Source organism: Porites lutea, chromosome 12 (assembly GCF_958299795.1).
Source record: "Porites lutea chromosome 12, jaPorLute2.1, whole genome shotgun sequence".
Classification (NCBI taxonomy): Eukaryota; Metazoa; Cnidaria; class Anthozoa; order Scleractinia; family Poritidae; genus Porites; species Porites lutea.
The window spans coordinates 15713463-15727741 of record NC_133212.1 but is presented as its reverse complement, the minus strand read 5'-3'; the positions used below and the strand labels follow the sequence as shown (position 1 = coordinate 15727741).

Sequence of the window (14279 nt, the reverse complement as noted above, 5' to 3'; positions counted from 1 at the left end):
TTCGGGTGCACAGGAAATGAGTTCTGCTTTGAATGCCACGTATATTGTAAGGGAAGGCCGGCTGTGTGTCTGTGGTCTCCCAAGAAATAATGTCGGCATGCTTCCATTAACAAGCAAAGACAGCTTCAAAAGTGATGATTTTAAACCAGGACTAAAGCTTAGATCACGGATACTTGAATGGCTAAGGTAAAGTTCCTAAATGACCTCTATTTTGAAAGGTATTCAAGAACGTTTTTGACCATGTGTTCAGTGATGTCACAACATTTTCTCATCTGTCTCTTCACAGAGAGATATTTGCCAATGAAGGTTCAAGGAATTTATTCTTTTTCCTTCTCCTCAATTTGTCTTTTGCGTTTGTGGAATTGGCGTATGGAATATGGACCAACAGGTTACACGATTTCTTAAGATTACTCTCGTTGTACGGTTCAGTTCCGAAAAACATGACGAGTAAATAACTTCAATATCACATGCTTTCTTTCAGCCTTGGCCTGATATCAGATTCATTTCATATGTTCTTTGATTGTACGGCGCTATTAGCAGGCCTAATAGCGTCAGTCATCGCAAGATGGGGTAAAAATGAACGATTTTCTTATGGGTGAGTCTATCATTGTTATTATTTTTGTGTGTTAACACAGGCACATTATGCTTATTCAGATGTGTTAGTATCAAATGACCTTTGTGTTAGACACTGGCACAAATTCTGGGGGGATTTTCTGATTCCTATTTTGATGCCTAGTATTTGTCAGTAAAAACCCAGACAAAGAGAAATTTGCTTTTTCCCTTAATTATTATTACATGGCAAGCCCCAGGCTACTTATTGTTCCAATATGACTACCCAGATTTTTCTGACAAAAAAAATAATTAAAAAAATACATGAAACATAAACCTAACTAAAATGGAACATAAAGTTGATCCCTGCCTTTCTTAGATCCTCTTCCAAAGTAGACTATTCATAAGACAGACATCTCTCTAAGAGACCCTGCCAAGGGTGGAGTCCCATGTCGCCCGTCTGAATTTTAAAACATCTTGTGTTGGTGTTTACAAATGCTTGTCGCTTATTGTTGGCTTTGCCGTCACTGTCCCAATTTGGCCGAGGGAGGTTGTCTCTTGACACGATTTCATTTTACGCGCTGTCGCTACTTCCCAATTTGCCCGAGGGAGGTTGTCTCTTGACACGATTTCATTTTACGCGCTGTCGCTACTTTTTGGGCCATGTCGCTTGTCAGAATTTACCCTGGCAGGGCCTCCTCTAAGATAGCCACCTAGAGTTGGTCCCAGTGCGTGCCTTTCTTTACACCTTTTAGTTGACTCTCTAGAAGATGGCCACCGTACTAAAATGGACACCTAGAGTTTGTCCCTGCCATTCTTTACCCCTTTTAATTGACTCTTGATAAGACAGGCATGTCTCTATGATGTGCGCTTCACCACTTCACATTGGCCATAATACACTTTGTTTACAACCCCCACTGAAAAAAATTTTGCACTAGCATTGTTTTCGCTTTCTCTTGAGACGACTGTAACAAGTATGAGAAATTGAAAACAGTTCTTATGCAAATTATTTTTTGAGGGGTGGGGGGAGGGTTAAACAAGGTATACTTTTCTATGGGTAATGTGCAAGGGGCAAATAGTGCCAGTCCCAAAGGGCTGACTATATAATCATATAGCAGTCTTATGAGACATTATCGACCAAAAAAATGACATCCACCCTTCTTGGTGGAAACTCCTCTTTGGGCATGCATGTACATGTGATGATAAAGTTAATAAGCATTTGTCTTTTTTCCAGATATGGTAGAGCCGAAGTGATGGCTGGATTTGTGAATGGACTGTTTTTGGTGTTTGTTGCTTTCTTTATTTTTTCTGAAGCAGTAGAGGTGAGTGTGTGAGTGTAGATTCTCTGAATTGTACTTTACTCAGTCCTATTGTCATTACTAATATTATGATAAGGGTTATGATTAAAAGATTAAACCCATTATGTTTATTACATTATTATTCTTAATATAACGGTAATATATACGTTTTAATTTTCAGCGTGCTCTCCATCCTCCAGAGGTCAAACATGAAAGGCTTTTTGTTGTATCAGTTTTAGGATTCTTTGTTAATCTTATTGGAATCTTTGTTTTTCACCATGGTGGTGCATCAGGTGATTTAAACTCAAATTGTTTTGTTAAATAACGATGAATAACATAGACCGGCTTTTCAGCAGGACTAATGATGCCCTAAATCACTCCAGGTTTAAGGTGGTTAATTTTGTTCAGTTCAGATAAGTAGGATCAATGAGAATTTATGATTTATTTTTTCAGCAGTTTATTCGAAGTCAATCAGAGGGGAAGAGTGTGGGTCTCCTGGAACTGCACCCCCCCCCCCCCCCCCCTTGAACCCCCTCCTTCTTGAAATATCCGAGAAACTGTTTTCTTGTGACAAGTAAATTTATGTAAATTATGTATTGTACTTGCATTTTGATTGACAGGTCATGGACACTCGCACGGCCATGGTCATGGTCACAGCCATGGACATGGACATGGACACTCGCACAGTCATTCACATGGACACTCGCACATGAATGGTGGACACAATCACATGCACGACTCAGGTGTGTCTTACAAAGGAATATAACATACGTGTACTATTGTATACATCCACTCTTCTGAAATTATCTGGAAGTCATCTGGTTACTGCACAAACCTCCCAGTCTCTAATACACATCACCAAATCTCCTGGATAAAATTTAATTTTGATCTTTTTCTAAGCTTTAGTTTGGAATTAGGCCCATGTTCCCCCAAAATTCCAAGTATACAATGGACTATAGTTTATGTGGCATTTTTGAAATGATTTTTATTTATTTATTTATTTTTACATAGGCCAATATAATGGAGCTTATATTAAACTAATCTTTTATGTACTTTATAGAGTGTAAGGATGAAAAAGTAGAAGTTTCCACAAGTAAAATTATGGAAGGTGAGTCAATATGGTATGATACAGTTGTATGGCACTATTTTGGTTCAAAAATAATAATTCATTTATGAAGAAAACCATTTTGTGAACTTTAGATGAATTATGTCAAAGTGAGTGTGATCCTTCCAGAAATTAGTTATTTTATTGCTAATTGAAGTAGGTGGTCAACAATGAACTCTGAGTCTCAAAGCTCATGGGAAACCTATTAGGTTTTTCTCAGGGGTCCTATGACAGTACTTTGTTTGAAAACAGGATGCATGACTTGGGGTACAGTTGGTGAAATGTCTCCTGCAGTAACATCAATCTGATCTGCATGAACTGTAATAGGTTAAGGCTGTGTTATCACCAGTCAGACAAAACTTACAACCAATTTTTTTCAAGCCATTCCAATCATTCAATGTTACAATGCAGTTGTTCGAGTTTTTTCCAAAGTAATCACCCATTCATAACAACCAGTTGAAATGGTACAGCTGTAAGGTTTGCTACCCTTTCATCAGCCATTCACTAGGGCTCCGTACCCTTGCCTGTTATACAAAATCCCACTAGATATCACACTTAGTGTTAAATATACGGGAAAAAATATACCAAATTTTTCCTCTAAGAATCTTTCAAAATAAATTAATAGATTCTTAGAGAGAAGTGGAAGACTGGTAAACATTTTTTAACATTTACTGTATATTCCTGCATGTTTTTCTTTTCTTTTTTTTTTATTTTCTCTCTCCTTTCAGGAGTGTTTCTTCATGTGTTGGCAGACACTCTAGGAAGTATAGGTGTAATAATATCAGCAGGGCTTATATACCAGTTTGGTAAGTTATTTTGCTGTTATATATTGTAGTACGAATTTGCTATGGTTAAGTAATAATTTCCACTCCTAGTACTGCTTGCAATAACTTTTGTCTAAGATATAATCAGTAACCTTGTGAAAGACTGTCTTTGATGCTCGAGAATCTCACACAGTTTCTGAGTCGGGGTTCCAGCAGCTGGCAAATTGCCTGACGGCTGGTTGTATATGTTTACATGTGTGTTGTGGTCTCATTTGTTCATGTGTCCTCCAAGCTTATCCAGCCAGACTCATTTGTCAAATACTTGCAGTGAGAGACTGGCAGCACAATGGGGCAATACCCAATAAGCAATGTATTGGTTCTTTAATGTCCTGTTTGCAAGGAATGTTAGACAACAGCTACAGTTTTTTGTCCTATATTCTATCTAGAAGACTAGTAAGTCTAACCATTTGCTGGTGTCATTACAAAGGCAGCGCTTTCTCCTTAGTTACAATGTATTTAGTGACCCCTAAGTGTTTGTTGCCAGAGTTTAAATCTACAGCCACCCACTTGACAGTCTTAGATGTTGTCTACTGCATGAGACTGCATGTACTGTAGAATGGCATTGTTTATCAAGCAATAATGTCTATAATCCATGTATTACATGTCAGTGGTTCAGTGGAATGCTTGAGTCTGACCGACCATTTGCATTTTTCACATCCAGTTGAATGGGTCAAATATTTATGGCTATATTTAACAGTGGCAACACTATGTAATTTGCAGGCTGGATGTTAGCTGATCCAATCTGTTCAATGTTTATTTCTGTTCTCATTGCATTCAGGTGAGTAGCATTAAGATGTTGATTTCACTGTTGACAACTATATATTGGGGAATTCCAGGGCTGTCATTAAGAGGCAGGGTGGGGGATTTCCCCTGCTACTATGAATGTGCCCAAGGCTACTTTCAAAGGAAAATATAAGAAAAGTAGAACCAAAAGAAATCTGTAGCTTTTTGATTCCCCGCCTACTTGTTGTGTTTACCAGACAACTTGAAATCTTGGTGACACCCCTGGAAATTCTCGGATGTTTTGTTTTGCAACACGGCTATGGATTAGTCCTATTTCATTAAAAAATAGTGATGGTGCGTTTTATTTTGCAGTGTAATCCCACTTTTGAGAGAATCAGTCGGAATATTAATGCAGAGAATTCCCACAGGTTTGGAGAAGAATATACATATCGCTTACCAAAGGGTCAGTATAAACTATATATGCCATATTGTAGATTATAGTCAGGTCTCTTAGTGCAAAATATAGGCCGGATCGTTACAGACGTGACAAAAGTGTCAAATTTGGCACAGAGCTTCCTTAGCACCTACCGATTAATACTGGAGGGGGTGCCCGTTACAAATGGTCCTAATTACAGATAAAAGGGGGGGTTAACTTTCACCTATAATAGCAGATTGGGCGTCCTGTGGTGAGTACTCTTCTTGTTTGATTTGGCTAAAAAACATTTGTTGCAAATTTTTAAGTTTTTAATTTGGTAATGATTAGTTGTTGTTACACTATTCAAAATAGTTTTACACGTACATAATACTGACTAGTGCCCAGTCTCCACACGGTAAGTGTGGCCATGTTCATTGTGCGGACTGTGCGGCTATCAGTGTCACTGCTAAGACTTGCCAGTGATAATATCATTACATATCAATTTAAACAGATCACAAAGCCAGCTTTCAAAGATGTCATACAATAACATAAAACTCAAATGTATCACATCCTAAACGATAGAATCGTAAAGTTTGACATGCCACATGAACGACCTCATGAACCGTAACTGACAACGCGCCCACTTTGTAATTGTGCAGCTAAGATAAGATTATAATTTGCTTCGTTGGTAACCCTGTCCTTGAGATAATGATTAAAAAATGTCAACCTCCTCCTCAGGGGGAAAAGGGGGAGCAAGGGTGGCACAGTTGGTTAGTGCGCAGCCTTCGGGGCGAGAGGTCCCGAGTTCGAGCCCGGTGTCAACACCTCCTTATTTCAACTTCTCTTTTTTCTGTGTAGCTTTGACTAGCTTTAAATACCTTTAAAACGGAGAATTAATGGAGAGAGAGGGGTAAAAGGAGCGCACCGTCGACCTCAAGTTTATCACTTATTATTACTGTCACGAGTTATTGACGTAAAATATGGTCGCTTTACCTTTTTCTACCTTTTTATTAAGCCCTGGGGACGAGGTTGTAAAACATGCCTCTCCAGGAATTTTTAACACTCTTTACTTTTTGCACATTTGCATTTAAAAAGAAGTGTATGAGGTCCCTGCATGCCTATACACCTGTAAGCGGCTCATTCACTTCAGAGCCCTTGGACCAGAGTGTTAATGGTACGTCTATACGATCTTTAAAAAAAAGGAAGGTCGTCGCGTGCGTTACAATTTACAAACAAACTAACTTCAGAAGAGCTGAAATTTACAGGAACAAGGCCTCTTTTAGCCAACCAATGATGCATCATTTATGAAAATGAATGTAATTTGTTTGATGCGATTAGGCGAATACCCCGTGGTTACGAAATCTTACGATCATGAATTCCTCAAGAGCAATTCAGTTACCAGCTTTTCACAAAATAATGCTGTGGAAAATTACCTAAAATACCAAAAAAGCAAGGGTCAACAATAATTATGGCCTGGTCCCTTATAATAATGGAGTGGTCATGATAAAGAAGCCCATCAGCCCCAACTTTGACCACTCAAACAGATTTTTGACAGATTACATACTGCAAAACTTCGCATTCACTTATGCCTATGTTGCCACACCAGGAGCCTACAAATCGGCTCCCGGTTACACCTTGTTTTTATTGCTGAATATCATTCTAAAGAGCTTTACGAAATATTTTGTTAGTAGGGGTGTTTTGAACATGATTGGTATTTAGAGATGGTGACAAAAACGAACATAGAAATAGTCACAAAAAAACAAGACGCATGAAACAACCGCAATCTAATATTCGTTTAACACCGATATAATGGCTTCTTTGGCTGCTGTGCTGACGTTCTTGAAGATGGCCGGTAGTATCACAGCTAGTCCCGGGTTAGGTATACCGTTTATTACCAGTTTCACGGTTCCTGAGACTTAGGGCCTGTTAACATAAAGGTGGGAGACCCCAGGTAGGTGAGGTAACCTGCTTAGGTGGGGTGAAAAAATAACCCTCCTTTACATGCAATCTTACAACCCCGCCATCCTGGGGTCCAGTTTCTCAAGATTATATGAATGGTCGCTAACCATGTAAACAAGAAAAATGCTAGCAAACCACGTCTACGCTCAATTGCTGCTCTTGCTGCAACCTTCAGTGTTGTGGCTTTCTATTGTTACCTTTAATAATTATGTGAAGCCACCCAGCGCCAAAGTGAATTTTGCGCGAATTTGATGTATCTCGAATCCGACCCCGACTAGCCTGGGTTTCCTTACCTTGAAACGCTGACATGGCAAAATTTGACCTCAGCTGAGAGGGTTACCTGGTGTGGCAGACCGGGCTACCCACCTTGAAGGATGACCCCACCTATCATGTAAACGTGATCAAATTAAAATGAGAGATTATATGGACAGGCGGGTTACCCCACCTAAGTGGGTTACCATTCCTACCTAGGGTCCCCTTCCTTCATGTAAACAGGCCCTAAAAGTTAGCCCGGCCCCCTTTCTACAGTTTCAGCAGTTAAACTATTCACCATTTATCATTTGAGTCAATCTTGTACCACTTGAGTCTCACTTTTGCGACTTGATAAGCTGTAATTATTTTTGGACATGAGTGCTTCAGTGCCAAATGTAGAGGCTTCATGATAAACTGTGCTGTTTTTTGAAGCTTGGGCTAACTTGTTTCTTTTTATCGTTTATGAGACCAAATTCTTTTTTGTTTGTTTTTGCTTTGTAAAGCTTAGACAAACAGCGGAAATTGTAAATGATATGACTTGTGCCACGGTGCTTGCTTCTCTGTCGAAACCTGCACTTGCGTCCAGCAGATAACTGGATAAAGAGAGACTGAAAGGTATCCAGGCCTATGATAAGCTGAAAAATTAATTACCTCCCTAGGAAAGAACTATTTTGGGTTCTGTCATTTCGTTATTTGCTCTTCATGAATAGCTGTCATAAATCCCTGATAATATGTGATACAACAGACTCTTTGACAATTTCTTTTTTCTGAAATTTTGTTTGCTTTCTTCAGCTTAAAGTGACATGTAACTGCAAGTAATACTTGATAAATAAGGCTTAAGCCACACAATAAGGCCTCCTCTAATTGAAATACATTAGAAAAGGAGAAGAGACCCCAGAAGCTGAGTACTTGCAAGTTATGAAGCAAAGACGAGGCCATCTTAGAAATGACTTATAAAAATGTGGGCGGACTGTGGACTTGCTTTAAGGGCACAGTAATAATCAACTTAATTACACAATCAATAAGCAAAAATGGATGGGAATGCCAGATGTTCGAGTGAAATTGTTGTTTACAACCTGAAAATAGAATTCAGAGTGATTTAAGGTATTAAATAACAATTTTCAATCAAAACACCACAGGGACCCCAGCAGGTGAAATTTACAATAATTAAATCCTGTTTAGCACGCTTCAGTGGCATATTTGCATTGGGCACCCCCTCTAATATTCATGGTACTGCAATAAGCTATCGTTGTGCAAAGTTTGGTGCTTTTGTCAACTCTGTAACGATCCTGACCCTAAGAGACCTGACTATTAGTTTCCGAAGGTCCTATTGACTTCCTACTTAACATGGCATCATCGTCAATAATTGCCATCAATATCATCATCGTCATCATCATCATCATCATCGTCCATCATCGTTGTCGTCGTCCGAAATCATTAATCAGATTCGAAAAATCGCTCAATGAGAGGTTTCTCGCTTAAGGAGGGGAAGAGAAAAAAACGCCCTCTACTTGAGTACAGAAGTACATGTGAGGGACACTATTGTACGTCTCCTACTGGTGGCGGGACAGTCATTTTCAGTGTTCACCCGAGCTACGCGAAGGACTAGCCTTCTGCAGGGTGAAGGCAGTGCTTTGATGTGTTACTTTTAAACCACTGTTCAAGAGGGAGCACCCTCGGATAGTCAGGTTTTCTTCCCTTTACAACGCGTATTTTGATAAGCTTTGCTATTTACACGATTGTTTGGTTTGCACAGTTTCTTCAAAATGTTTTGTAACACTTTAATCTCTGGGCTGTTTCAAGACCTGCCAACATTTCTCCGGCCCAAAAAATCGAACCCGCCACCTCCTACCGACAGCCGCTCTGCAGTCAAGCGCTCCACTGACTGAGCTAGTCCTTCCGCGGGCGATTAGACTACTATAAGATTTAAATTAGACTACAAGTAAGAGTTTACAAACCACATTCGTGTGCGTGGTGTAATTGCTTATCACACCAATCTTATCCCTAACGTTTTTTGACAGCGTGCTAGTCAACATCAAAAGAGCTCGAGTTTGAGGCTCGAAATTCCAAGCTTGTAGTTGTACTCCATGACGTGTCTTTCGTACTCGTTTTGAAATCCCAAGGTTGCTTATGGTTCATTAGGTAGCTTAACCCTTTAAACCCTAATATCAAAATTCAAATTCTCATTTGTTATCCCTATACGTTTTCAATAGAAGTAGTGGGGAGAATTTGTTGAAGTATCAAATAGATTCACCTTGTTTGATCACGTCCTCGATTCTCATGACCTCTGTGTCTTATAAAGCACTGATATTACAAAGAGAAATTTGATGCTGATCACTCTTAGGGCTTAAAGGGTTAAGCAAAGGCGTTTCTGATCGACGCACGTCAACCGAAAATGAGGCTTTTTAATCTTAACCCTTTAAACCCTGAGATCAAAATTTGAATTCTCATTTGTTGCCCTATTCATTTCCTACAGAAGTAGTGGGGACAAGTTGATAAAATATCAAGCAAATTTATCTTGTGTGATCTTGTCCGTAATTCTCATGACTACTCTGTTTTACTAAGCATTGATATTACAAGGAGAAATTTGATGCTGATCACTCTTAGGGCTTAAAGGGTTAAAAGACCTTGACGCTACCAAATTTTTATTTCTAAGTGTCTTTACTCTTAAAGAGACGATTTACCCGGAAATTTGGGCAAAACCACTTCCCGAGAATGCAGAAAGTCTTCCAATTGACGTGCCTCGCTCAAAAACTTCTTTGCTGAAGCTCATTAATACCAGAAAGGAGCAACTCCACTTGCCTGTTTTACGCGAATGTCCGTCTCTTTGAGGTCTCCGTTGAGAACGTTGAATAAAGCTATTTCGAGAAAGGTTGTCGGAAAAATCTCGAAAGGTAATATGGGATATGCTCAATACACTGTTCCTGACGCTGTAGCTGTCGAACCTGCTTTTGTTGCTTTCCTTTAGCATTGGCAAACATACATCCATGGCCTCTCTTGCCATTCTTTCAAATTTCTTTGAGGAACAAAATAACTCAAAATCACCCATAATCCCTTCGGGACTGTCGCGTGCACTTTTTCCAACAACCTTTCTCAAAATAGCTGTATATTCCAAGGATATGTAGCATTATAGGCAAGACCAAAGGCTTTTATGATTGAAAGTTTCGGAAGGTAAGACGACTGATCTTTGTTGGTACTTTTCATCTCATAGGTGAATCAAATGGATGATGTGTTTAGTATCCAGGATCCTCATTTCTGGGCTCTAAGCAGGTGCAGTATTTTCCATTCACAGTGTCCTGTTCAAGTGTCCGGGGATTTTTGAAAACGGAGATGTTTTTCCCCCCGTCCACACTTAGCGTATTCGAAACGTTTCCGCCCGTCCACACGAAAATGCTAAAACAATGGGAATACGATAGCAGGACAGGCGCTGTATGGCGTATGGCATCATCGTATTCGAAAACCTCCGTTTTCGTCCGTCCACACGAAGAGATCAAGGTGGCTTTCTGAGGAGACTTCCATTATCCATTATCTTGTCCCTTGGCTCCTCAGTCTCAGTTTTTAAGAGGGCTGCTAATCTTTTTCTGTTATTCGTAATTCATGAAAACATTTTTGCTTTCCTATTCATATATTCAGCACTGTCTGGATTGGAACATTGCGACTGCTTGTGGCTCCCACCGCAGACACACACAAAATTCTTAGCCAGACACATCACATCTTCATGGAGGTATGACTTAGCTCGTATTATTTTCGCCTCTTTTTTCATTAGTTTACTTTAAAGTCGTTGGACAGGTTAAAGTTGAAGGAAAGAACTAATAATAAATTGAACTTTTTGTTACCCCATGCTACAAATAATCGGTCTCGAAAATACTTTTCAGTGGCTGTTCACTGTAGTAAGTGATGCCCGCGTTATGAAGACTTCAGTACCAATTAAATCATTAAAAGGGCAAATAGTCATTAAATAGTAAATCCCTTTTATCTCTAAGTTAGCCACACCGAAGGCGCGTAAAACACTCTTCAGTGTTTTCAGAAATCAAAATCTTCCATCAGCATTACCTTCTTGCCAGAAAACCCGTGATGATTTATTGCGAGCCAAAACTTTTAAAACATCCAAAGCCCTTTATGAGGATTCTTCCAACCATAGACATAATAAAGAAAACCCATTAATTCGTAAAATTACTCAGCTCTTTTCCCTTTTTGCAGCTTGGGGTAAAACAGCTCTATGTTCAGATCGAACATTCTTATTGACGTCACGAGAGGGAACGATGAGGAAGAAATGTCGAGCATTGATCTTGGCAAAAAGAGGCCACAGGGACAGCAGTATTTTCTTCAGGAAGACACCCACTTTTTTCAAGTATCCCTTAGTTATTTTTATGAAAACTGATCAGCCGTAACTGTATGGAATAAATCCTTATACAGTTAAAGTTATTCCTGACAAGGGGAGCAGAAGCTCTATTGAATGTAATACTGAGTCGCATCGGACATTCCTTAAGTATCTTCCTTGCTTTCCTCTATTTTAGCAAATCTTTCTACTGAAGACCTGTGTTGAGAGTGTATACGAGCCCTGTCAACAGGTCTGGCTTCATATGACAAATTTCATCCCTTTTAACCGGGTGAAATTGTTCACTTGATAGCGTACACAAAGTAAAAAAGTAGAAGCACACACGAGCCAAATGGCACCTAAAGTGCTGGGGCTCAGCCTGGTTTCTTAATGATGTACCTAGTATTACAACTCCTCTCGGCTCCCACCCCCTAGATGGGGTGCTAGTCCACCGCAAGGTCACCCGAGCAGTATGTCAAGAGGGAGCTTACGCAAAACGACGGTGACGTCAGCGTAAACGTCACTTAAAAAGTGAATTCGTACTGTTGTACAATTCATCGCTTTATCGCGAGGTGCACGTGAAAGTTATTGTTTTGTTTCTCTAAACCGGTTGCTTTTTTGCCGTTCTCGGTAACGTCGCCTTCGTCGTTGCTTGAGTTCCCTAATGCCACGTGCGTGGTGCGTGGTGCGTGGTGCGTGGTAACACTATAATTGAAAGCTTTTGCGCCCGCACGAAAACCATACCAAATAGGGCGTCTGTTCACGCGTAAAGAAGGGTGATTTCGGCGCGATTTGCGCGAGGTAGCGAAGCTGCGCCGCGTAGATCTCTTAAGTGGAGAGTCGCTCATCTGATAGGTGCTCATACTATACCAGATAGGAATCAAGGCTTGTCGGCACGAAAATCTATCCGGTATATTGTGAACAGAGCGTAAACTTGTTGTTTTTCTCCTGTTCTCGTTCTCGTTGCCGTCGCCGTCGTCGTTGCTTAAGCTCCCCAATGACACCTGTGTGGTGAGAGAATCTTACTCCACCCTCTGCGTGGTATCAAATTATTTTACGAAGGAAATGGGTTTGTGATGAAATCTCGGTAGATCAACCGGGCTTTAAATGACCACAAGTGTTGAATGACTTTTTCCTGAGGAGATTGTGTGTATTTAACGTGTTTGGATTCCAGGGAAGAGGAAGCAAAATTACAGATCCCAAGATAGAAATTTAAAATGTTTATGAATTTATCAAAACGAGTAAATAAGCCATTTCCACAATGTTAACGTCAGTTTACTACAACTACCAGAATCCATCCCGTCTTGACTGTTTTGTTTGTTTGTACCCAGCGAGCAGAGATTTCTCTCTTGCATGGTTTTTAGCGTTTACGATGTCGTTCGTGTCGCTTGTGTGTCTGTCGCGTAGTCGGTTTTTTTCATAACTACGCGACAGGCAAGCCACGCGAACGACTTCGTAAACGCTGAAGGCTATGCAAGAGAGAGACCTCTGCTCGCACGGTAGTTGGTTTGTTTGTTTTGCACAAAGAAAGAAATTTAGACCTCACTAAGATTACACAATTAGGGTAACAAAAAGAACTTGCGAATGTGAATCCTGGTAGTTCTAGTAATGTAACTGTTGTAAACATATGCTTTATGTAAATAGAATGAGCTATTTCTATTATTGTCTCTTTAATTTTCACCTCAATATTTTCAATCTTTACTCAATGAAGATGATTAATATAATGGAAATAAAATCAACCAAGTCAAACTTTAAAATATCGCGCCTTGTTTTAGTTCTTATTAACGTGAAATATTGTGAGACCGCAAAACAGCTATTTTTGTGTTTTGCTTTGGTCTTCCAGGTCATATCCATGCGCGCTCGGCTGGTTCGGACAGAGTAAAAACCCTAAGAGGATTGAAGAAGCAGTTAATAAGGGGGCCGGGAGTGTAGATAAATGAAAACCTTTTCCTGCTTTGTTAACTAAATTTACCACAAAAACCGAGATGCCGGGTCAGCCTTCAGAGCATATCACAGGTTAAATTAAATGCTCTTTTTTCATATTTGCCCATTGACGTCGCGAAAATAAGTACCCGCGAAATAAAGTTTAAGGATCGTTCCAAAATCCTAGCAAAATCAACACCGCGGAAGCCAAACCGGTCGTTTAGCCATTGCCCAGTCCCTTTGTATCACAGTCATCATTTTTTTCTTGTGCGGTCCGTCTGGGAGCGTTACAACATGAGCTATTAATACGTGGAGGCAATGCATGATAATCCCTTTTAGTATATACTAAAACAGTGGATAGTGTTTTTCGCGCGCTCTGATTGGCTGCTCACACTTGGGATATCCAGTGCTATTCATTGATTCACCTCCACCTCCTCCGAACGAGCGACGCCAAACTCGCGTTAAGTTACGAGCAAAATGACTTCCCGCTTTGATGCCGCAACAACAAAGAAATGTCACAAATAATCAAACGAACTGTTCCCGAAATACACGAAGAAGGTGAAGAAATTCGACTTGGAAGTTTGAACCGATAAAACCGGTGAAAATGTTTTTTTGTTTACAAATGCAACAATTAATTTGCATTTGTAAACAAAAAACTTCGCGGGTTTGAAAATTCCACCACCACTGACACTGAGGTGAATAATTGTTTTCTATATTACTCTCAACGTAGAAAAACTGCATACTATCCTTTCACAGTCGGAGTGAAGCTAAACAAACAACAAAATTCAACACCAATTTGTTTCTAAGTGTTCACATGGTAAAGCGTGGACGAAAACCAAAAGTAGTGCGAGCTATAAAATGAGGGGTATTGGTAAGAGCTGCTCTCCCCAGACCCCTCCTATTTTTGTTCGCT

The 14279-nt window shown here is 39.9% G+C and overlaps 1 protein-coding gene across 2 annotated transcripts; it reads left to right on the top strand.

Moving 5' to 3' along the window:
- Position 1: 1 nt before the first annotated feature.
- LOC140953946 (zinc transporter 7-like) lies at positions 2–13199 on the top strand. Of its 2 annotated transcripts, XM_073403330.1 has the most exons (14): positions 2–186; positions 287–388; positions 482–595; positions 1784–1871; positions 2029–2140; positions 2468–2519; positions 2550–2590; positions 2908–2955; positions 3681–3758; positions 4497–4554; positions 4872–4962; positions 10337–10395; positions 10759–10849; positions 11326–13199. In XM_073403330.1, exons 1-14 carry the CDS (start codon positions 17–19, stop codon positions 11368–11370), a joined length of 1149 nt encoding a protein of 382 aa, XP_073259431.1. In that variant the 5' UTR covers positions 2–16; the 3' UTR covers positions 11371–13199. The 2 variants fall into 2 exon arrangements, with proteins under 2 accessions (XP_073259431.1, XP_073259430.1); XM_073403329.1 differs by having other exon boundaries at positions 2468–2590.
- Positions 13200–14279: the final 1080 nt, after the last annotated feature.